This window comes from Balearica regulorum, chromosome 1, assembly GCF_011004875.1.
Source record: "Balearica regulorum gibbericeps isolate bBalReg1 chromosome 1, bBalReg1.pri, whole genome shotgun sequence".
Taxonomy (NCBI): Eukaryota; Metazoa; Chordata; class Aves; order Gruiformes; family Gruidae; genus Balearica; species Balearica regulorum.
In genome coordinates, this window is record NC_046184.1 from 219,075,298 (window position 1) to 219,096,650 (window position 21,353).

The window sequence follows — 21,353 nt, forward strand, 5'->3', positions numbered from 1 at the left end:
GAGCAGGGTGAGGGCAGTGTACAGCAGCTGACAACACATCTTTGTGCACTGCAGCTTGCACAACTGCTTGAGGTTTTGTGCCACTGATTAGTGCAACAGGAGCTCACAAGCACAAGTGAACCCTCACAGCACAGCTGGTGATGGCTTATTATGGCAATTTCCCTGCCTGCAGCAGCGGGGTTGGAACTAGATGATCTTTGAGGTCCCTTCCAACCCAAACCATTCTATGATTCTGTGATACTGAACTTATGACCTACCCAGAGATGCCAGATCTCATCCTACTACATAGACTGGTGTGTTTCTTGCCAAGGCTTTCTGCTCCATTTCTTTCCTGCCCTCCAGATCACGCCATGTCTCATCTCCCCAAGTTTTTGGCTCAGCATATCTTATGGTATCTGGTCACCCCTTTTGCACTGGATCTCACTGGAAGCTACTTCCCCCACACCAGACCGCAAAGTTCCCCATCATATGGCTTATCCAGCTCTCAAACCTGGAAACAGAGAGAGCATACCTCAGGTGGTGAGATGCTAACCACCACCCGAGCAGCGCAGTTTGCATCTCTGAGAGCAAAACACTGTATTTCAAATGCATAAATCCGTGAAAGATGAAGCTGAGGTAAATCCTACCTGCTGAAGCACCCGGCTCACTCCAGCCTTCCCTTGCCACAGCCCTACCTGGTCTTCCTGCCTGCAGCACCACCTGTGTCCAAGGCTGCATGCCCGCAGCGCTGCTGTCCTCCCCTTGGTACCGGACGAAGGGTCTGGACCTTCCCTGGGTGGAGTTTTCACTGTCTGTGCATGCACCTTCACTGTGTGCTTGCAGACAAACACCACGGACTGCCGTATTTTACTGAACCAACATCTATCGTCATGGTCTAAACTCTCTTCTCCTTTTGCATTTACATTGTCTTAAAAAAAGTGGGGCATGCCCCTTCTGCCAAAGCACTTATTCCTGTACTAGATGCTCTTTATAGCCACCTTCTTCTCTCACCCCCCAAGCCCCACGAAGGGCCTCTATTTATATTATTGAAAGCTCTATATAATGCGCGCACACAGACATGGACACATACGTTTACAGGCTTCTCTCTGTTTTTATAGACAGCTCTGCATTTTCCAAGAGACAGGCATCATCTTTGTCATCCAGTCTGCTCTCCAACCTGCCAGCTCGCTGCTGAAGCATGAGCATGGAATCCCAGAACGGCCGTGCTCGGTGGGGACCTCTGGAGACCACCCAGTCCCTGCTAGCCAAGAGCTCCCAGGGCTTTCTGCATTCCACAGGCAATAGGATGGCGTTTGAGCGAAACGCTGGCAAGTTTTGGGGGTGTGCTGGTGAGGTAAAACTTCTCTCCTGTCCCTATAGAGGTTGTTAGCTGGAAGGAACTGAGGAGAAAGGGCAAACTCTGGCTTTTTATGGGTGGCACATAGTGTGTACATGAAATGGTCTGATGGGTAAATTCTCTGGGCAGTAGTGCTTTGCATAAAGGTACAGATGTCTGGCTGTGCAGACACATCTGGAACAGCAGCAGGTCCAGCTAGGCTTGCTGCCTGTGCCAGGTGGCTGCACATGGCTTGCTTCACACCTCACCAGCAGCTGCTGTTGCAGAAGCATGGAGAAATGATGGGTGAAGCCAGCCTACCCTCACGGTTTGCACAGAGGGTGACCCAGCGCAGGTACCCATAGGCTACCACCAAATTGCTCAGGGGGTGGTCTCATGGGGTGCTCTAGGTGACACCAGGACTGCTGGGGCCTGAGGGTAGAAGTATTTTTGCTCACAACTTTGGGGAGCTTCAAACTAGGTTCAAAGGGCTAAAATAAGGCTTACCGGTGATAAGCTGTGGGGTGGCACAGCAATGTTTGAGGGGGCTTTCGCTCTGCTCCATGATGTGCCGAGTACATCACTACGTTGCTGTGGGGGGACAGGACCACCACGGGCCTCTGGTGGTACAGTCCCGGGGCCATGGCACAGCCCAGCCTCGCACACCGTCCCTGCCTGGGGGCGAGGCAGGACTGACGGACAGCACCCTGCAGCACCCAAGCACCATCACCATCTTCTGCGAGACGCCCTGGACCCGACGGCGCTCCTGTCGCACACCCACACTCGCTGCAGGGCACGGCACCGTTGCACCCTACCAGTGGCGAGCCTGAGCACCGACAGCGGCACTGCTCCCCGGGCTGGAGCCCACCCTGCTGCAGGCCGCCCCCATGCTCTCCCACTTCCGCCATCGTGCAGCAGCACCAGCTGTGCCTGCAGGGCTGGGAACATGGGGCCCAGGATGCTACAAACCAGCTGGGCTGACAACTGGCCGCTCTTCTCTCGGGGTCAGCCCTTTACAGAGGCCGAATTCCAGGTGGGGATGCAGCAGCTGCACAGAGCCCGGCCAAGCAGCGCCTGGACTCTGCAGCCCAGCTCCTCTCTGAATCCCTGTCCTGGTTTCAGCAGGGATAGAGTTAATTTCTTTCTGGCAGCTGGTGTAGTGCTGTATTTTGGATTTAGGATGAGAATAATGTTGATAACAGACTGACAGTTTTAGTTGTTGCCAAGCAGTCAAGGACTTTTCAGCTTCTCACACTGCCCTGCCAACAAGAAGGTGGGGGGCACCCAAGAAGCTGGGAGGGGACACAGCTAGGACTGATGACCTAAACTGACCACAGGGATATTCCATACCATATGACGTCATGCTCAGTACATAACTGGGGTGGGTGGGCTGAGAGGCAGGGCAGCTCAGGGTCTTGCTGAGCATCAACTTTGGGTGGTGAGAAATTGTGCTGAGCATCACTTGTTTTGTATATTCTTATTCTTATCTTCCTTTTTGTCCTATTGTCTTTATCTCAACCCACGAGTTTTTTTCCCTTTTCCAATTCTCTCCCCCATCCCACTGGGAGAGGGGGGAGTGTGGTTGTCTCAGCTGCTGGCCAGCTTAAACCACAACCCCGGAGCCTCCTCATCCCTCTTGGGCTGCCTCAGCACGGGTAAGAACCAGTGCTTACCTAGCGGAGCGGAGCAGCACGTGCATGTGGGGAAGGGGAAGGCTGGGAAAACACACGCTCTGCCAGCACCAGCAGCAGTGACAGCGAGCCATCCTGCACAGGCTGGAGGGAAGATGCCGCACCACAGCCTGCACCCGCCTGCCTCCAGCTCTGCCTGAGGACGAGGCGACTTCAGGGATGCGACGTGCCTCCAGCAGCTCCGCATCCCAGCAGAGCCACCCTGCTGCAGAGCGGTCCAGGGCTGGCGGAGCTGCGCCATGTTCTCCCACGTCCAGCCCCAGCAGGCCCGGCAGCCCCACCAGGCCCTGGTCAGCCAGCCAGCAGCCACGAGGCTTCGAGCCGAATGGGGCCTTGTGCTGCTATGGGTTTGCAGCAGGACCTGCAGACGCAAGGATGGGAGGCTGAAGCCATCTCCCACATGGACAACCTTGGCATGGAAGCTTCCTGGCTCCGCTGGTCCAAGTGGAAAAGCTGCTGCTCGGCTCTCTGCAGGGTGGCCTGAGGGAGGGGGACCCACCAGTCACCCTGCTGCTCTGCCGTCCTGTGAGTGCTGCAGCAAGGAGCAAGGATGCCTGCCACGGCCATGGCTGTGCTGTACTCTGTGGGGCCACGGGTCCCAGGGAAGCGGCTGGAAAGCTGCAGCTGCTGCCAGCTGGAGGCACCTGCCTGGGTGCAATGGCAGGGCAGCCTGTGCTGCCTTCCCACCTCTGCCTTCCAGCACCCATGCCACCTCCCACCAGCACTGCTTCGGGGCACCTTGGCAGGTCACAAGAGCTGGGCCAGCACGTAGTGCTACCCTCCCCACCACTGACATACCTCCTGCTGTCTCACCTCCCTGCGGCCCACTTCCCGGTGCTGCTCAGCCGGTTGCTGCTCGATCAGAGCTGGATCAGAGCAGTGCAGAAAAGAAAAACACGTCTGCTCACAGCACTGCTCCCTCCCAGGCACAACATCGGGGCTACATCTCCCTAGGACAGCTTTGCGAGCCCACACACCTGGCTGGCCGTCACGCTGTGCTACCTGTGGTGCTGTCCTGCCAGGTCTCCCCAGCGCTGTGTGCTCAGCACCTTGTGCACACTGCCAGCCCACTACCGCGCCCAGAGTAAAGAAGCTGGAGCCCACAGACTGTGGGACTCCAGGCAGAGGGCACTCCAGCAGACAAGGGCATGTCTCTGCAGGAAGAGAGCTGGTCCCCGAGGTGAGTGACTTGAGGAAAGCCTGTGCCCTCCCTATTTCTACCTGGAGTCAAGCGGGATGGGCTGCAGCCACCAACTGCTCTCCCAGAAAAGACAAGCTCCAGGAAGGAAGGGCTCAGGGAACAGCAGCAGTGGAGAAGGCGGCCCCAGGTACAGAAATAAATCGATATATTAGTGTGTACAAAACATGCTGCTTCCTCTGTACAGTGCCCCAGCTGGGCACAGGCTCCCCACAGGGAGTTCACACATATATAAATAAGGCCCAGACAGCTGCAACGGTATTTACAGCCCGCGGGGGGGCTAGCGCCTGCTCTGGGGCCAGCCCCACCAAGACCAGCTGCTATGCCCAGCCCGCGGGATCCTCCATCCCAGCCTGGACTGGCCAGGTTCATTTCAGGTCCACATCGAAGTCCAGCACCAGCAGCTTGGTCTCCTCCGTGCCATTGCGGCTGCCCACCGCACACACAAGCTTGGTGTTGGAGGCACGGATGCGCCACACTACGCCCCCACTGCCCCCACTCTCCAGTGCAACCAGGTTGCGCACAAACTCGCCCGTCTTGAGGTCCCAGAGCTTGACGGTACCATCATCTGAGCTGGTCACCACAAACTTGGAGCTGAACTGTAGGCAGGTCACAGCACTCTGGTGCTTGCTGGGCCCTGGAAGCAGACCGTGTCTGTTAGTCCTGTGCTCCCACCCTCAGCCCCAACCCCTTCAGGAGCACCCACTGCTAGGACATATCTGCCCCGGCCATGTCTGGCAGCCAGGAGCAACACGACCCCCTCTGACGCCTGAGTGAGGGGAGCTGTTCCATCCTCCTGCACTCACCCTGCAGTGTCTGCAGGCACTGGCCCGTCTTGATGTCCCAGATCTTGACCGTGGAGTCAGCATTCCCAGACACAAGGATGTTGTCACGTAACTCCATGCCACTCGTGAGCGACTGGTGCCCCATGAGGGTGTGCAGGCAGTTTCCACTCTCTACGTCCCACACTCGAATCGATGTGTCCAGAGAGCCACTCACGATGTGTGTCCCATCAAACTGCCCAGAGAGACACAGATCAGCACGGCCTGCCCAGAAAGGGGAGAAGTGTTCTTCGCAGCCTGGTGTCAGAGACTCGGGGCACGGCAGGTGAAGTCCCACGTGCCCTTCGGCTAATCAGGGTGCACGTGTGCTTGGCAGCGTCTCCCCCCCAAGAGGCAGACATGGGGCGTGTGTTCCCGCAGTGCATGTGGGGGGGGTCAGGGTGGAGGGGCAGAGTGTCTCACTGGCAGGGAACAGACATGGCCTGTGTGTCCCTGCTGCACAGGCATGGGGTGGGGAGACATGCGGGCACAGGCATGGCTTGTGTCCCTGTAGCACATGAGCAGGCGGGAGGGAAGGGTCTCACCTGCAACGAGTAGACGCGGTTCGTGTGTCCCTGCAGTGTGTGGGTGCAGCTCTCGCTCTCAGGGTCCCACACTTTCACCGTGTAGTCGTAGGCACCGCTCACCACTTTGTGCCCATCGTACTGCACGCAGCGCACGGCAGCCACGTGCCCCATCAGCACATGCAGGCACTGCCCCGTCTCGATGTCCCAGAGGCGCAGAGTGGCATCCCGCGAGCCACTCACAACCCTGCAGGCAAGGGCATGCTTGGAGCCTGATTGTGTCGGGTCTGGACCTCGCCTAACGGAGATAACCCCCGACACATGAGCTCCCTGAGGAGCAGCCCCAGCTCATCCTCCCCAGGGATACCTCTTCCACACAGCATCTTTCAGCTACAGATCAGCCCAAGCCCCAGGCACCTCCGCCTTTTCACCTGCCCTGCATCCCACGCCACAGACTGGCCTAGGCCCCGAATGTTTCTACACTTCCACCTGCCCTGTTCCAGAGACCAGACCGGGCCCCGGACGCCATCACACCCATACCTGTTCCCATGCAAGTGCATGCAGCGCACTGTGGACGTGTGCCCGTACAGCGTGTGCACGCATTCACCCGTGTCTGCATTCCACACTTTGAGTGTCCGGTCTGTGGAGCCGCTGATGACAATGCTGTCCCGCATCTGGGAAGACCACACACCCCCTGTGTGGCCAACCAGCGTCTGCACACACTGCAAAGAACACGACGTGAGACACCGGGTTGGGAAGGGCTGAGCAACACAGCAAGAAGGAAAAGCAAAGCATGGGACTTCCTTCGGGCAAGAGATTGGTAAGGATCTTCAGGTCAGCAACCCCTCCCTTGGGCCCCCCCGCCCCGAGTCCTCTCCCTGATAACGATCACTTGCTTTCCTAAACCCAACCAAGCCTCTCGCCCTTCCTGGATCTCCAGGAGGGTGATCCATGCTTACTGACTGCCAGTGAAAACACACTGCGTGTGGCCACTTCTTGCTTATTTGTTACTGCACCATGGACTCGTAGCTTCAGACAGCTCTCCCCACTGCTCCTGCAGCCGCAGGATCTATCAAATCCTCTCCCTAGCTATGCTTTGCAGAAAGAAGATAAACGCACCTAAAAGGCCACCGTGCCTCCCACACCTCCACCCACTCCTGCAGCCATGCAGAGGACCGGCGTGACTCGGCGTGCCCCTGGAGCGGCCTAGGACATGACTACGGACAACAGCTCACCTCCCCAGTGACAGCGGACCACACTTTGAGCGTGTTGTCATCTGAGCCACTGACTATCCGGTTGCCACAGAACTGCAGGCAGGTAATGACGTGGTCATCGTGTCCCTTCAACACCTGCATGGAGAACAACATGAGCTGGAGGGAGGTGAGGGCAGCTCAGAGCCCCGGGGCCTGCAGAACCTTGGGCCTCAAAAGCAGCCTTTGAGAATGGTGGGGAAGCCGTAAGTGCTGAGAGGAGGAAGAAGAGACAGGTCCCTGTGATACCTGCGACCTCCCTGCTGCTCCTCTGCAGAGCAGCAGCTACAGCAGGGGCCAGGGGGACATTCAGTGGCTACAGCTGGGGGATGGTGGGCTACTCGGGGACGCCGAAACATGGGTGGACCGCTGTGGCTAATAAGGCCACACAAGCTATTGAGCTCAGAGCTGATGTTCTGCCGTATATCAAAAACTGGTGGCCCCCAGCCAGAGCATATTTAGGACCACCAGCTCCATTTCCAGATGGTGGAAGGCAGGCAGCGCACAAAGAGCTGTGCACCAGCTGCCACCTCCCCAGCGTAGTGAGCAACATGCGAAGAGGTGAGCAAAGGCGGGTGATGACCGAGCAACATCTGCAGGCAGGCAGAGATCAGGCAGGTTGGGCAGGACCCCAGGGAACGAGGAGGCACGTCAGACAGATGTGGCCAAGCCACCGGGAGGGCAGCGTGAGGGCAAGCGGCAGCTCAGTGTGAAAACAAGCCCAGAGCCGCCCTTTGCAGGGAACATGTTGAACTTCCCCTCAGCCACGGGAAGGTACAGGGAGGACGTCCCTGTGGGCTGACATCCCTGTGGGCAGTGCCCCAGAGCTCTGGCTCTCACGGGGGGGCAGAGACCTGGGTGTTGGTGGTCTCAGGAAAGCGCTGCCTGGTGGCAGTCTGCTGCTGGGGGTGCAGTCCCCGCAGGGACGGCAGCGTGTGGAGCACTGCTGCTCACCTCGGGTGCCACCAATGCAGGGGCTTGGAGAAGGGGCTGGGAACTCCGGGGGCCCGGACAAGTCTCCGGAGGTGCGCAGCAGCAGGATGGAGACTGTTACCCGAGAGACTGGGAGAAGGGGCAGCTGGGACTCTGCTCTCCCAGCCTCCTGGACAGGGACGAGGGGCAGGCAGGGACCTTGGCAGGGAAAGACAAACCCAACAGCTGAGTGTTCTGGAACCTCGTACCAGGGACAAGGCTGGGCTGAGCCCCAGAAGGGCTGTACCACTCCCCGGGTGCCAAGGTTGGCTGCAGCCCAGCCACAGGTGCTCAGAGAAGGGGCAAAAGGATGGAAACCCCCTTCTCTGGGGTCCAGGGTGACCCTTTCTCTGCTGCAGAACTGCAGCCCTGTACCAGCCACTGCAGCAATCCCCAAGATCAGCTGTGCTGCCAGCCAGAGCACACGGGAAGCTCCAAGTAAGCTGTGCTGTGGATCTGCTCTCTGCAGACAAGGAGAGGAGGTGCAGGAAGCTGGCAAGACCTACAGCTTCAAGGACCTTTACATTCAAGTATTTCCAGGTGAATGCCTCTGGCCTGTGCCTCCTGAAGACAGGTCGGATTTGTGAATCTTTTCCTGAGGCACTTTTAAAATTGTTAGTGTTGTTCTCATCCTATTGGTCATGGATATTTCTCTGCTACTTCCTTCCTGTACCAGCTTCCTACATGTCAAAGCTCTAGAGTCTGGTTCTCAGCAAGGACTCCAGAATGCACCCACCTTGGGGGCTTTAAGCTCCCCGCTGCGCCAGTTCATGTCGATTTTGTGCTGCCGCATGAAGGCAAATTTCCAGGGGCTGTACATGAATCCAGGACTCAGCAGGCGCCGCTTCCGCAGGTTCAAGGGCTCCTCAATGCCTACAGGAGGAAAACACAGGAGGATGCCTCACAGTACACAGGAGGTCCATGCCTGCACCATGCTAAGACGATGCATATCTGTGGGAGCCGTGGGCTACCCCACTGCAGATCCCAGCCACAACGGGCCACATGCCGTATGGAGGAGGGGTCTTCACCTTCTTCGCGGCATTTCTCTCTCCAAAGCAGGTTATCTTCAGCCAAGACCCTCCAGTAGCGACAGGTCTGGGCAGCACGGAGCAGGTCCCGAGGCTCCAGGAACGAGAGGACGTAGAGTGCCAGCTGCAGGAGGGGAAGCCAAGTCACAAGGGCACAGGGGGCTCCCGTGGGAACTGGTGCACAGCACCGAGGCCAGCCTCTCCCTTGCCGCAACTCACCTCCTTGGGCAGCAGGGAAATGAAGTCTCTCTGGAACTGGGGTTCAATGACCTGCATCATGTACTTGATTTGGGAGGGCTCGCAGCGGTCAATGAGCTCATCCAGAGCGAGCAGCTTCTCTGGGCCACTCCACCGCTGAGGAGACGGACAGCAGTCATGATGCCTGCACACACAGCAGGCCCTCACAGGCTCCCCTGTGGCTCTGTGCAGTGCCTGTGCCCCCACCCCAACCCTAGCAGATGCCAACCAGCACAGGCACGACAGGCTAGCCGGGCCACTGGAGCAGGCCATGGCTCTGCTGCCTGGATCTCAAGACAGAGAGGAGCCACGGAGATGGGGCTGGGAGCTCCGTGAGCCACATAAGATGGAACACAGGTGCTGCGTGATGGCAGACAAAGCAACACCACTCCAGGATGAAGGGGAGCAAGAGGGGACTAACACCACTTCTCTGCTCCTTCACCTGGGGCAAAAACTCACTAAAAATCCCCTGTGGGACCCAGACCCCTGCTGTGGTGGGTTTCACGCAGACAGACTCCCCAGGGCTTGGCTCCCCTCCCGCCCACCCGTCAAACCCAAAGCTTCTTGGTCCCTCCAGGGCGAGCCCTTTGGCAAGGCTCCTGAGCCCACCTGGAAGGTGCGGAGCCAGTCCTGTAGCTCTGGTGGAGGGGCGACCGAGGGGATGCGGCGGCGCCGAGCCTGGCCTGCCTTGGCGTTGCGCAGGTCCCCAAAGGTGGTGGTGGGACTGGGCATGCAGGGTCCCAGTGTCCTGGGCCACAGACGAGGAGAGACCAAAGCAAAGGTGAGACATGCCAATGCTACTCTGGGCCATGCTGTGCGAACCGTTCTCACAACGGAGGTCCCTGTAAGCCACAAGGTATGAGCCTCCTGCCAAGCTAACCCCCTTCCCCATGACTTCCACTGAGACCACAGCTTCACATGCGGTGCTCTTAGGCCAGCCTGCTCTACAGAATGATGGAGTCACAGACTGGTCGAGGCTGGAGGCACCTCTGGAGGTCATCGGGTCCAACCCCTGCTCAAGCAGGACCACCCAGGTGGCTTTTGCACCCCTCCAAGGATGGAGACTCCACAACCTCAGCAGGACACCTAGATGACTGAGGGACAGGACTGGTGGAAGGAGATCTTCCCACCCCCCAGGTCAACTCGTCGCTCAGCACGCAGAGCACTCATCTTTGCAAGCGAAAAGCTTGGCCCCATCTTCTCTCCTCTCTCTCACCAGATGTTCAATCATCACCCAGTTCATACATGGGTGGTGAGGCCCTGGCACAGGTTGCCCCGAGAAGCCGTGGCTGCCCCTGGCTCCCTGGCAGTGTTGAAGGCCAGGCTGGATGGGGCTTTGGGCAACCTGGGCTAGTGGAGGGTGTCCCTGCCCATGGCAGGGGGTTGGTCTGTGATTCTATGATTCTATGATCTTACCTGCTGTACTCAGAACCCTTGCACAGCTTTTTACCAGGGGAAAGCGCCCTGCCATCCAGGCCGTTCTCCGATTTCCGCTTCATCTGCAAGGAGAAGGCAAGTTAAAGCAGGCTGGAGCAGAGCCCTCCGCGCGCATTCTGAGTCACAGACTTTCTGCTAAAAGTGACAGTAGGATACCCAGCCTAGCAAGTCTTCTGAGCCCACGCTCACGTTGGGAACCCACAGAGGGAAGCTGAAGGTCACCTCAGCTCTAGAGCTGGCAGAAGAGTTAACTTCTGTGGGAAAAATGGAACTTGGTCCTTCCAAGGGGAATATTAGACCTGACGGGGAAGAGTCAGCAAAACAGCTACACAGGGACAAAAACAGTGGCTGAGAAAACCTACTGGTACATCCGCTTGGCCCTTCTCCAGGCACAGGTCAACATGGAGCAGGCAGCCCTGAGCCTGAGCAGGGAACTCAGCAGGCTGAAGCCTCCTGGCAGACCTGCCCTGCAGCTGGGCCCTGGAGCTGCTCAGCTGCTGCACTGCATCCCACAGCTTCAGGGAGAGCTGTGCTGGGATGTGCGGCAGACCGCACCCCGACATGGTCGCATCAGGGGGAACCTGCACCCTTCTGGTTCTGTGCAAGTGGCGCAGGGCTAACAGGAACCGTGGGGAGAGCAGGGTGGCTACCAGACAGTGCTGGCAGCCACCTGAAGGTGTGCGTGGGGCTCCCCCAACCCGGGTTGCAACCTGGGGGCTCCTTCCCTCTCGTAACTGATCTGGGCACCAGCTGCAGCCCTGCACTCAGGGCTGGCCAGGACTTCTCACCGCTACGCCCTCATCCTGCAGAACCCCCCCGAGGCCTCTGCCTGACACCACCCCCCCCAGCAGACTCCTGCTGTCCCGATAAGGCTCCGTGCTGTGATGCAGGGACCTCAGGCAGAGCAGGGTGGCTCCACCAGGGACGGGCATGGCTGGGGACTGCCAGCAGCATTCAGACAGGCTGGGACGGTGCCTCCTTCCCCCAGCCCTAACAGCCAGGCAGGCCAACGACCACTGCCAAGCATGATCTGCACAGTGGAGCTCCCAGCCCAGCCAGCACCCAGCTGACAGTCCCGAGCTCCCCAGCTGGCCCACAACACCCCAGCACATCCCAGGCTCTGCAGCAGCAATTACAGCTGGACACCTCCCCATGCAAAGAGCTTCAAGTGCTATGGCAGCCCGTGGGCCTTCTGGCACCACTACCACTGCGAGTAGCAGGTGCCTGTCAGCTCTGAGGCCACCAGCTACCAGGACAGGACCACAGGCAATGTGCCAGCATGGGCTCCTGCAGAGAGCCACCAAATGCACAAGCAGCCCCACTCTTTGGGGCAAAGCCCTTGCCTGGGGCCGCGCTCCCAGCAGGGTTACCTTGGGCCGCACATGACGGAGGAGGCCACCGTCCTCTGTCCGCTGCAGGTAGTCTATCCAGCGCTCTCCAATGGTGTAATAGAAGTAGATGTTGCTGCCGTCCTCCCCTTCCTCACTGTAGCAGCTCCCCTCTTCCTCTTCTTCCTCCTCCTCCTCCTCCTGCTCCCTGCAGACTGTGGAGCTGACTGGCTCCTGCGTCCCTTGCCCACTGGAGCCATCAGCCTCCGGTCCCGACCCCGGGCTCCCTTTCCCAGAGCGCTCCGGTTCCCAGGGGCCCGAAACATCCTCCTCCTCCTCTGCCACCACCTACAATACAGGGAGAGGCAGGGTCAGTTTGTCTGCTGCAGCTCTGTGCCCCAGCTCGCGGGGGGCCCTGGGCTGGGGGACATGCTGGGGAGCCGAGGGGCTGCCAGTCGGAGCAGCAGCCCAAGGAACACACAGGCTTCCCTCTGCAGTACGAGAGGGGGTGATGAGCTAAGCAGCGCCAGAGAGGGGAAGAGGGGAGCAGACAGCTGAGCTAAGGAGCTCCCTGGGGTCACGGGGCAGCTATGGCCAAGCGCAATCTGCAGACAGGTTACTTCCCAGCTGCACAAGGAAGCACAGCTCCAACATGACCAAATTACGTGGCAGCTGGCAACTCTGCGGCTGAGCAGAAAACACAAATGCTGCAGGAACATCAGTGGTGCTGAGCAATACCAAACCTGCCAGCTCCACCTCTGCGCAGCGAGCAGTGTCCCTGCCTGCAGTGGGGAACAGCCCTCTGCCCTTTGTTTGTCAAAGCAGGGAGCAGGGCTGCTACACGTGTGGGCTGCTGTGCCTGGGCAGGACTCACACCGGAAAGGAGGCACGTGCTGCGTTTCAGCCGTCAGCGCGGTGCCGAAGTCCCTTCACCCTCCAGCCGATCTGAGCAGGAGCAATGATTACTCAAGAGGTCGTGAGCAGTGTGTGCCCACCTAATGCCACCTGCACCCTTCCTTCCCCAAGGAAGTGCTGTGAGTAACACCACAACAAAAAAAAAAAAAAAAAAAAAGCAGAAGTATTCAGTAATTACTTGCAGGAAGCAGAACAACACCCCTTTATCACACGGGAATGAGGAACTGCTTTCCAATATACCAATAAAACACCTCCATCAGCAGCCCAGGATAATTTGCACCTAAGAGTCCTAGAGAGTAGTGCAAGAGATCACCAGCCCACAGCAATTATTTTTTGTAAATCTTGGAATACAGGAGAAACTGCAAAGGCTAGGAGAGTGTGAAAGTTGTGCCAAAACTGAGGAAGGCAGGAGAAAAACAGGTCTTTTCATAGCCTGGTGTCTGGCAAGACAGAGGCCAGCGCAGGATTCAACAAGTACAAGATAAGTGACACTGATATGCTTTGTACCAGCTGATCAGACTTTAGGAAAATAGGTCTTTTCAAATAAAGTTGAGTTTATTCCTTGAAGTGTTACATTTGGTTAAAAAAAGCAGTTACATAAATCACATCGATGAGACGTACTCATACACTTGTAAGGTTTGACCAGGGCATAGGCTTCCGACGAAAAGACTGGCATGCCACGGTAAGATGGCTTAGACCAAGAAAGAGTCAGTGAGCAGGTCTCAAAACATACCTGTCAATGGGAAACAGCAGATTTTCTGCTGATGGGCCTAGTGCAGACCCGTGTACAGCAGTCGCTATTTGGTTTATTCACACCATGGAAGTAGATAAAAACTTTTCCAATTACATTTTAAGACACACTCAGGTAGGTAGCAAGGACGGGACAGTCACACAGTGTGATCTGCATCGCTTGGTAAGCTGGGGTCACCCACATTAAATGCGTTTCAGTACACCCAGAGGCAACGTTCTCCATCTAAAGACAGGGAGAGCAGGGCCAGCTATGCACCAGGGACTGCGCATCCTGTAAAGCAGTAACTGAAAAGGATTGCGGGGTTGCATCCAGCACAAGCTTCAGGCTCAAAAATCTGAACAGGGAAGAAGCACAAGCAGGGAAGCAGTACTACCCCCAACACTGCCCTACACACTTGGGTCCTGCAATCCACATTTTTAAACAGAAGACTTAACGCTTGAAGATACTGCTCAATCTCCTCCCCCAAATCAAAGATGATGAGGGGACTGGAGCATCTCTCATATGAGGAAAGGCTGAGAGAGCTGGGGCTGTTTAGTCTGGAGAAGAGAAGACTGACAGGATTTCATCAATACTTATCAATATCTAAAGGGCAGGTGTCAAGAGGATAGCGCCAGACATTTTTCAGTGGTGCCCAGCAACAGGACAAGGGGCAACAGGCACAAACTGGAACACAGCAAGTTCCATCTGAGCATGAGGAAAAACTTCTTCCCTCTGCGGGTGACCGAGCACTGGGACAGGCTGCCCAGAGAGGTTGTGGAGTCTCCTTCTCTGGAGAGATTCCAAACCCGCCTGGACGCCATCCTGTGCGACCTGCTCTGGGTGCTCCTGCTCTGGCAGGGGGTTGGACTAGATGATGTCCAGAGGTCCCTTTCAACCCCTGCCATTCTGTGATTCTGTGAAATGATTCAAATCTAGAGAAAATGTTTTCATAGATTCAGAGTGGTTTGGGTGGGAAGGGACCTCAAAGCCCATCCAGTTCCACCCCCTGCCATGGGCAGGGACACCCTCCACTAGCCCAGGTTGCCCAAAGCCCCATCCAACCTGGCCTTCAACACTGCTAGGGAGCCAGGGGCAGCCACGGCTTCTCTGGGCACCCTGTGCCAGGGCCTCAGCACCCTCACAGGGAAGAATTTCTTCCTTAGATCTCATCTCAGTCTCCCCTCTTTCAGCTTAAGGCCACTCCCCTTGTCCTGTCACTTCCTGCCCTTGTCAACAGTCCCTCACCAGCTTTTTCTTTTGTAGGAGAAGAAAAGGCTATTTGGTCACAACACAAAAATGCACCTGGGGAAGGAAAAATCCAGCTGCTTTATAGGGCTCCTACTAAGCACTGCAATGTTTATTGCAGTTAGGGCTGAGTTTATTCGCATTTAGAAATTAGGCCTCAGTGCAGATGTTCTGAACTGCCCAGCCCTGGAGAGGTTCCCCAGAGCAGAGGCAGACCGGTCACCCCCACACCACCCAGTTAGACTGGACCCTGTTTGGCAGGTGGGCTTGGAGCAGGGGTAGACTCAGGCAAGAGGCAGCGGCCAGACAACAAGGCACAAGCCAGCAGCCTGGACACCCCTGTTCAGGAACAGCACCAAGCCCGGGGTTCTCAAGCACTTCCTCTGACATCTAGAACCATGAGTCAGATCTAGGTCTTGGATGGTAACAAACCTCAGGATGATGCTCCCGGGGCAGCACGGCTGCTGACATCTCCCAGGCAGTAAAACACCTTCCCACAACCATCCTCCCCTGCCTGCACAGCATGCTCAAGGGCTTGGCAGGGCAGAGCCACTCTTAGGAGAGTGACTTTCCTCAGCCCCGCAGACAGCACGGCAGGAAGAGGTGCTCCTGAAGAAGTCCACAGAGCCGGGCTGGGTGCGTGCCAGCCCAAGCAGGCAGCATGCTGGCCGCCACTCTCCACAGACAAGGCAGACGACCGCGTAGAAAGCCTGGCAAGAGACATGGACTCTGGCCTCCTCGGCTGTCGGTCCAGGGGAAGAATCTCTCTCCACACCCAGTTCTGGCCTCCAGCGATGAACAATTAGTGGAACTTAACAACTGTCTGCAGGAGACCTACAGATGGCTAGCTGCTCTGGGGCAGAGGAGGCAGCAGGAAGCACGAATGTCCACTGGGGTCAGAGCATTGTTTCTATCAGGGATGTCGGGGCAGACCCATCACAGCAGCCAGAGCAGCCCCCTGCAAGGGTCTGTGCTCAGGGGCTGCTGCAGCCTCTGGCAGGACACCACAGAGCCAGCTGGGTCGCGAGTGTCTCAGCCTCCCTGTCAGGACACTCTCCAAAGCAAGCTGCGACCTTGCAGGGAAGCTGCAGACAGACCGCTTGGCTGATCAAAAGGGCGCAGCACTCCTTGGGCCTCCCTGTTCCAGTGCCCAAAGCAGATGCGTCTCCTCCCCAAAAACCTCCCCATCCCTCTACCAGCTACTGCCTCTCCAGCACGAGATACCCTCCCCTAATTCCTGCACTGCTGGAGGCAGGATCACCCTGATGCCAGGTAGGCAGGGGAACTCTACCTTTCTTTTCCTACCTGAGGAGCTTTACTGTCCCCCTGCAGACCAGGGCTCACCCTCGCAGCTTCCTCACTGCTTGGCCTCCTCCTGCAAGTCATCCGCTGACTGTTCAGCTCCAAGATGCGGGTGGTGATGCCTTTGACATGGAGAAGATCATCAAGTGAGTTGAAGCCCTTCAGTTCCTGTGAGAAGAGAAGTAAGATTCAAGATGGAGCTGAGAAGCCCAGGGACCAGTCTCAAAGCAGGACCAAGCTTTCTCACAGCCTCCTCAGAAGGGCTCTCTTTCCCAGATGGTCCAGACCCACCAGCCCCCTTTAGGCCTTCAGGGGAAGGGGGCCAGGATGCCACAGCAGGGCGGTACCTCTGTACTGCAAGTCCTCACTGCTGCTCCCATCCAAGGGAAGGGATGTTCTCTGCCCAAAACAGCTGTTCCCATGTAATCCTCTCATTTCCACAAACTTTCCCTGCCCTATGCCTGCAAGGAACAGGCAACCAGAGCTGCTACTAACAAGGGGACTAGCAGCCCAAAAGCAAAGGCCAAAAGCTCAGAAAGGGGAATTGTGCCTTCCAGCTCACTAGTACCAAGACTGGGAGCACTCCCTGGCCCACACAGCCAATCTCCCTTGTCTGCAGCTCCACGGAATGAGAACATCCCTGCCTCCCGCCAGGCACACACAGACACACGTGTGTGTGTGAACGCAAGGCACCCACCATCCTGCAAAACACCAGGTCAAGTACTGCCTAGCCCTGCGCTCAAAACCACGCGTTACCACCCATCGTACAGACTCCAGGCAGCTTCTGCCACAAGCCTGAAGGGCCTAAACCCAACAGGGAAGGCCTGGCTATTACCACAGGGCAGGATCCCAGGGTGGAAAGATCCACCCTGCCTGGCTAATAGAGACAGGGTTCCAATCATCCTTTCAAATTTGTCACACGTCGCTTTAAGGCACTCCTGCTGCTTCTCCCCTATAAAGAGTTTTACCCAAAAGCACAGCTCTAGTGATAAAACCTATTTCTGTCAACCCACCCTCACCTGTTCTCCTACCAGCAGTCCTTTTGTTTAAATCTCTCTTGGTCTTCTGCCTCCACAGTGTTTACATTCCAGCTGTATTTATAGCTGGTCACCCTGCCCCTCTCAGCCTCCTCTTTTCCAGGCCAAAAAAAGTCAAGCTCTTCTAGTCTCGCCTTGCCAAGCCAGCCTCCCCTTTCCCCGATTCCTTCTGCCTCGCTCCTCTGCCTGCTTCAACACGGATGCTATATTCCAACCATGATCCCGCCAAGTTCTCCATGGCATTAATGGCAGACAAGTGGCATCGATCTTCCTGTCTCTTCTAAAAGCACCACAGCGGATACAGCCCAAGATCACGCTTACCTTTTTCATGGCTGTGTCACACTGGTAGCTCAGTCATCAGGCAGGCTGTTCTCCTGCTCTGTCATTTCCAGATGACAGAGCTAAACAGTCAATCAAGGGGGAGCAGCAGGATTCCCAGCCCACGGTGACCACACCAGACAGGCTTCTACGCCTTCCTGCTCCTGCCCGTTCCACCCAGGAACTCGGTTTTTTCTGCTCTTAGCACGCAACGTCATCTGCCACCAGCCCCCGAGGCTCTGCCCCAAATCCCAGAAACAAGGAAGCTGCAGAGCTGGGCAGGCCCGCCCGCAGAAGGGAAGGGAAGAGCCGACGCCGCCTGCGCCGGGCCGCACCTGCCCCCGCTCCGCGACCGCCTCGGCACGACCGGCTCCCTACGTGGCGTGCGAACGGCCCGTCTGCCGGCGGCAGCCCCAGCAGGGCCCCGCCGCTGCGCCCAGGGGCGGCCCTCGGCCCGGGGGCGAAGCGAGGGCCAGGCACGGCCCCGCCTGCCCGCCCCGAGCACGGCTGCGGAAACCGGGGCAAAGCAGCGCTGCTGTTCCGGCGCTCCCGCGGCCTGCCCCCCGCCCGCTGGCGGTCGGCTGCCCCAGGCCCGGGCCGCGTACTCCAGGCCGGCTTCGCCTGACGCCCGGCACCTCCTGCCCGGCTCCGCTTCCCCGCGGCCCAGACGCTTCGCTGTTCCTCCCCCCCCTCCCCGCCCGCCTGCCCGGGACAGCTCCCCGCAGACCACCGGGCCCCGCCGCCCCCGCCCAGGCCCAGCCGCACCGGGCCGCCCCCGCCCGCACCTCTCTCTTCCGCACGATGCCGCGGGCCCGGCGGCGGCCGATGCCGCTGAGCGCGCCCTCGAGCTCGGCCACGCCGGCGCGGTTGATGTCCAGCTTCCCCCCGCCGGGGCCCGGGCCGCCCGGCCCCGACATCCCCCGGCAGGAAACGCCGCCGCCGCCGCCCCGCAGGCCCCGCGCGCACTGCGCAAGCGCCGCGACGCCCCGCCCCCGCCCCCGGAAGGCACGGCCGTGCGGAACCAGCAGCTTTATTGGGCAGGGCGCCGGGCGGGGGCGGGGCTAGCGCCGCTTGTAGAGGCAGGGCCGCAGGCGCAGCCCGGGCGCGGGGCGGTGGGGCCGGCGGGGGGGGCCCGTCTTGGCGAACTCCAGCAGGTGGAAGAAGGCGCTGGACAGGTCCTGCGGCGCCGCGTCTCAGCGACCGGCCTCCCGGACCCCGTGCCCCACACCACACCCCCGCAAGCCCCGGGACCACCAACCCACTCCCGGACTCCAATGCCACCTCCCGCAGGCCCCACGCCATGCCCCATGCGTGCCGGGTCCCCCCAGACCCCAGCACCACAACCTCCGTGGGCCCCCTGAACACCACCCCAGACCCCATCAGTACAACCCCCGCACGTCCAGATCCCCCAGACCCCAGCACCACAACCTCCGTGGGCCCCCTGAACACCACCCCAGACCCCATCAGTACAACCCCCGCATGTCCAGATCCCCCAGACCCCAGCACCACAACCTCTGTGGGCCCCGGGTCCCCCAGACCCCATCCCTGCAGTCCCCCGGTCCCTCAAACCTCCCCCCCACACCTCAGCACCATAGCCCCCGCATGCCCTGGGTGCCCTCACCCCCCATTTGCTGCCACCACCCCCAGGCCCATTCCCTGCTGGCACCAGGCTGGGCTGTGCTGCCCTGGCCCTGCTGCCAGAAGGGTGGTCTCTGGCTGCCAGGGACCACGGGCTCCTTCTCAGGGCTCCCTGGTTCCCAAGGGCCCAGTGCACCCAGCACAGGACACACCCAAGGACACACCTTGGAGACACTTTTGAAGCCCAGCTGAGCCATGGCATTCACAAAGGCTCGGATGTCCTCAAAGCGGCTGGCCACCTCAGCCACCATCAGGGTGCCCCTGCGGAACACCCCAGCCCTGAGCAGCAATGGCACAGGCAGCTCCCCGGGCACAGCCCAGTGCCTCTGCTCCTCACCGCCTGCCTGAAGACCAGGCTGCACCTCCCAGTCTCACCCCGATGCCTCCTGCCCCCAACCACTCGGCACCGGCGTCTCTGCCTACCCCTGCTTCAGCACGCGGTTGGCCTCTTCCAGGATCTCCTGCAGGTTGGTGCCCATCAGCGCCAGGCAGAACACCGCGATGTCCACTGACTCGTCTACCAAAGGCACCTGCCAGACACCAACGAGGACACTCTCCCAGGAAGAGGAGGATGGCGACAGGGCTGGGGCAACCCTTCCATGCTTTGCCACTCCCAGGCTCTTGGATTCAACCAAGCATTTTCTCTGGGGCGCCCGCAGATGGAGGTGCCCCAGTTTTCCAGACAGACGCATGCTCCCTCATTGCGCACAGGGCCCTCAGGATTCCCGCCCCGCCCCTCTCCTGTCCCTCACAATCGCCACCCCAACCCACACCCCTGCAACCTGCCAGGCAGTGCACAGCGCACCCTGCCAGCCCCCACCAACACCCTGCTCGGTGCGGTGCACGCGTTGCCGACACACCGCTGCATCCGCCTGCGGAGCTGCCGTTCCTCAGCCCGTCCCCCTACCTTGGCCATGTCGCAGACGGTGACCAGCGGACTCAGAGGTACCAGGTCGAAGGAGTGAACCTTGTTCCTGACGCTGCTCGCAATCTTGCAGTCACCGCACCCAAAATCTGCCACCACCAGCGAGGCTGGCCTGGGGGGAGCAGGGGCTCAGGACGCCCCTTCCCCCTCGCCCCACCACCTCGGCTCAGAGGCGGCCGCGGGCCCAGCTCTCCGGCATCCCCAGTTCTGCCCGCTCACCGCCGCCGCAGGTAGCGGATGATGCGATGGACGGGGTTCTCCGGCCAGCGCCCCACTTGCTGAGCGAAGCCGCGGTGGTAGATCTCGAATGCTTCGGGGTCGGTCTGGAAGAGCTGTGCTGCCTCTCGGCTGGTGGACGTGTAGAGCTGCTGGTTGATGTACCGGAACCGGGCAGCCAGGAGCCGTTCCTCCATCCGCGCGCGCAGGGCCGCCGACCGTCCCGAAGGAGCCGCTCCCAGGCCGGGCAGCTCCGGGACGTCCGGTCCCGCGCCCTGCTCCCCGCCGGGGCCCGCCCGCGGCTCGTCCTGCTGGCGCCGCTGGTTCTTCTGCTTGCTCCTGCGCCGCCGCCTGCTCAGCCTCCCCGCCGGATCCCCGGCCGCAGCCCCCGTCCCCAGCGCCCCGGGCAGCTCAGCCGACGCGTCTGGGGGGACCGAGCGGGAAGTCAGGGCGGCGGCGGGCGGCCCCCGACCAGGGCCCCCCAGCAGGCCCGGCCTGACCCCGGCGCCCGGGCGCTGCCGCCGAGCGGGGCGGGCGGTGGTACCTCTGTCCGGGCGCTGCCCGCTCTGCTGCGCCTCCCGCTCCGCCCGGGGCTCCCCGGAGCCGGCCGGGCCCCCGTCCTCCGCCGCAGCCCGGCGCCTGGCGGCCTGCCTCCGCTCCCCGGGCCGCTTCCGCGAGGGCTCGCCGTCCCGGCCGGGCTCGCCCGCGCAGTCCCCCGGTAGCCGCCGCCGCTTCCCCGCCGCTGCCGCGGGGGCCTGCGGAGGGCGGGAGGCCGGTCACCTCCGCCGCGCCCAGGGACCGGCCCGGCCCGCCGCGGCCCCGTGCGCGCTCCCCTTACCGGGAGGCCCGGGCCCTCGGGGACGCCGCGGGGCCCCGACCGGGCCCGGGCGGGACCCTCCGCCCCATCGTTCCACTCCGCCTCCGCGAACATGGCCCGGCGGCCGCGGGGCCTGCCCGGGCCGGGAACGGGAACGACGGCCGGCTCGGTGACCTGGAACGGGAACGACGGTCCCCGCCGCCGTTACCCACGTGCGCCGCGGAGGGCCCAGAGCGGCCCCGGCAGCACCCGCGAAAACAGCGCCCCCCTGCGGCCAGGAGGACAAGCGGCCTGGCTGCGCGGGGCTGTACCTCGGGCGCCCCGCCCCCGCCCGGTTAGCCCCGCCCGTCGCCGGGTTAGCCCCGCCCATCGCCCGGTTAGCCGCGGCGCCGTGCGCCCCGCCCCGTCC

The 21,353-nt window shown here is 60.2% G+C and overlaps 1 protein-coding gene across 6 annotated transcripts; it reads right to left on the bottom strand.

The window, feature by feature from the left end:
- Positions 1 to 4,329: 4,329 nt before the first annotated feature.
- Positions 4,330 to 21,235, bottom strand: RRP8 (ribosomal RNA processing 8). 6 transcript variants are annotated; one of them, XM_075742722.1, is made up of 18 exons: positions 20,966 to 21,233; positions 20,672 to 20,882; positions 20,131 to 20,551; positions 19,894 to 20,023; positions 19,410 to 19,516; positions 19,151 to 19,247; positions 15,997 to 16,161; positions 11,844 to 12,149; positions 10,453 to 10,535; positions 9,646 to 9,784; positions 9,019 to 9,153; positions 8,800 to 8,923; positions 8,508 to 8,644; positions 6,785 to 6,898; positions 6,090 to 6,271; positions 5,571 to 5,796; positions 5,011 to 5,221; positions 4,330 to 4,841 (listed from the first exon to the last, which is right to left on the bottom strand). In XM_075742722.1, exons 1-18 carry the CDS (start codon positions 21,056 to 21,058, stop codon positions 4,573 to 4,575), a joined length of 3,150 nt encoding a protein of 1,049 aa, XP_075598837.1. In that variant the 5' UTR covers positions 21,059 to 21,233; the 3' UTR covers positions 4,330 to 4,572. The 6 variants fall into 6 exon arrangements, 5 of the variants coding, with proteins under 5 accessions (XP_075598837.1, XP_075598836.1, XP_075598838.1 ...); XR_012833470.1 differs by having other exon boundaries at positions 5,011 to 5,250; positions 16,036 to 16,161; positions 19,410 to 19,540; positions 20,131 to 20,882; positions 20,966 to 21,235; XM_075742721.1 differs by having other exon boundaries at positions 16,036 to 16,161; positions 19,410 to 19,540; positions 20,131 to 20,882; positions 20,966 to 21,235.
- Between the last annotated feature and the right edge of the window lie 118 nt (positions 21,236 to 21,353).

Bases quoted from the DNA above. Each gene is read 5' to 3' on its own strand.
- RRP8 (XM_075742721.1), bottom strand. From the start codon at position 21,058: ATGTTCGCGGAGGCGGAGTGGAACGATGGGGCGGAGGGTCCCGCCCGG. The intron at 10,536-11,843 runs GTAACCCTGCTG...TTCTCCTTGCAG, and splicing joins TCCGTCATGTGCGGCCCAAG to ATGAAGCGGAAATCGGAGAA. The intron at 8,924-9,018 runs GTGAGTTGCGGC...CCCCTCCTGCAG, and splicing joins TTTCCCTGCTGCCCAAGGAG to CTGGCACTCTACGTCCTCTC.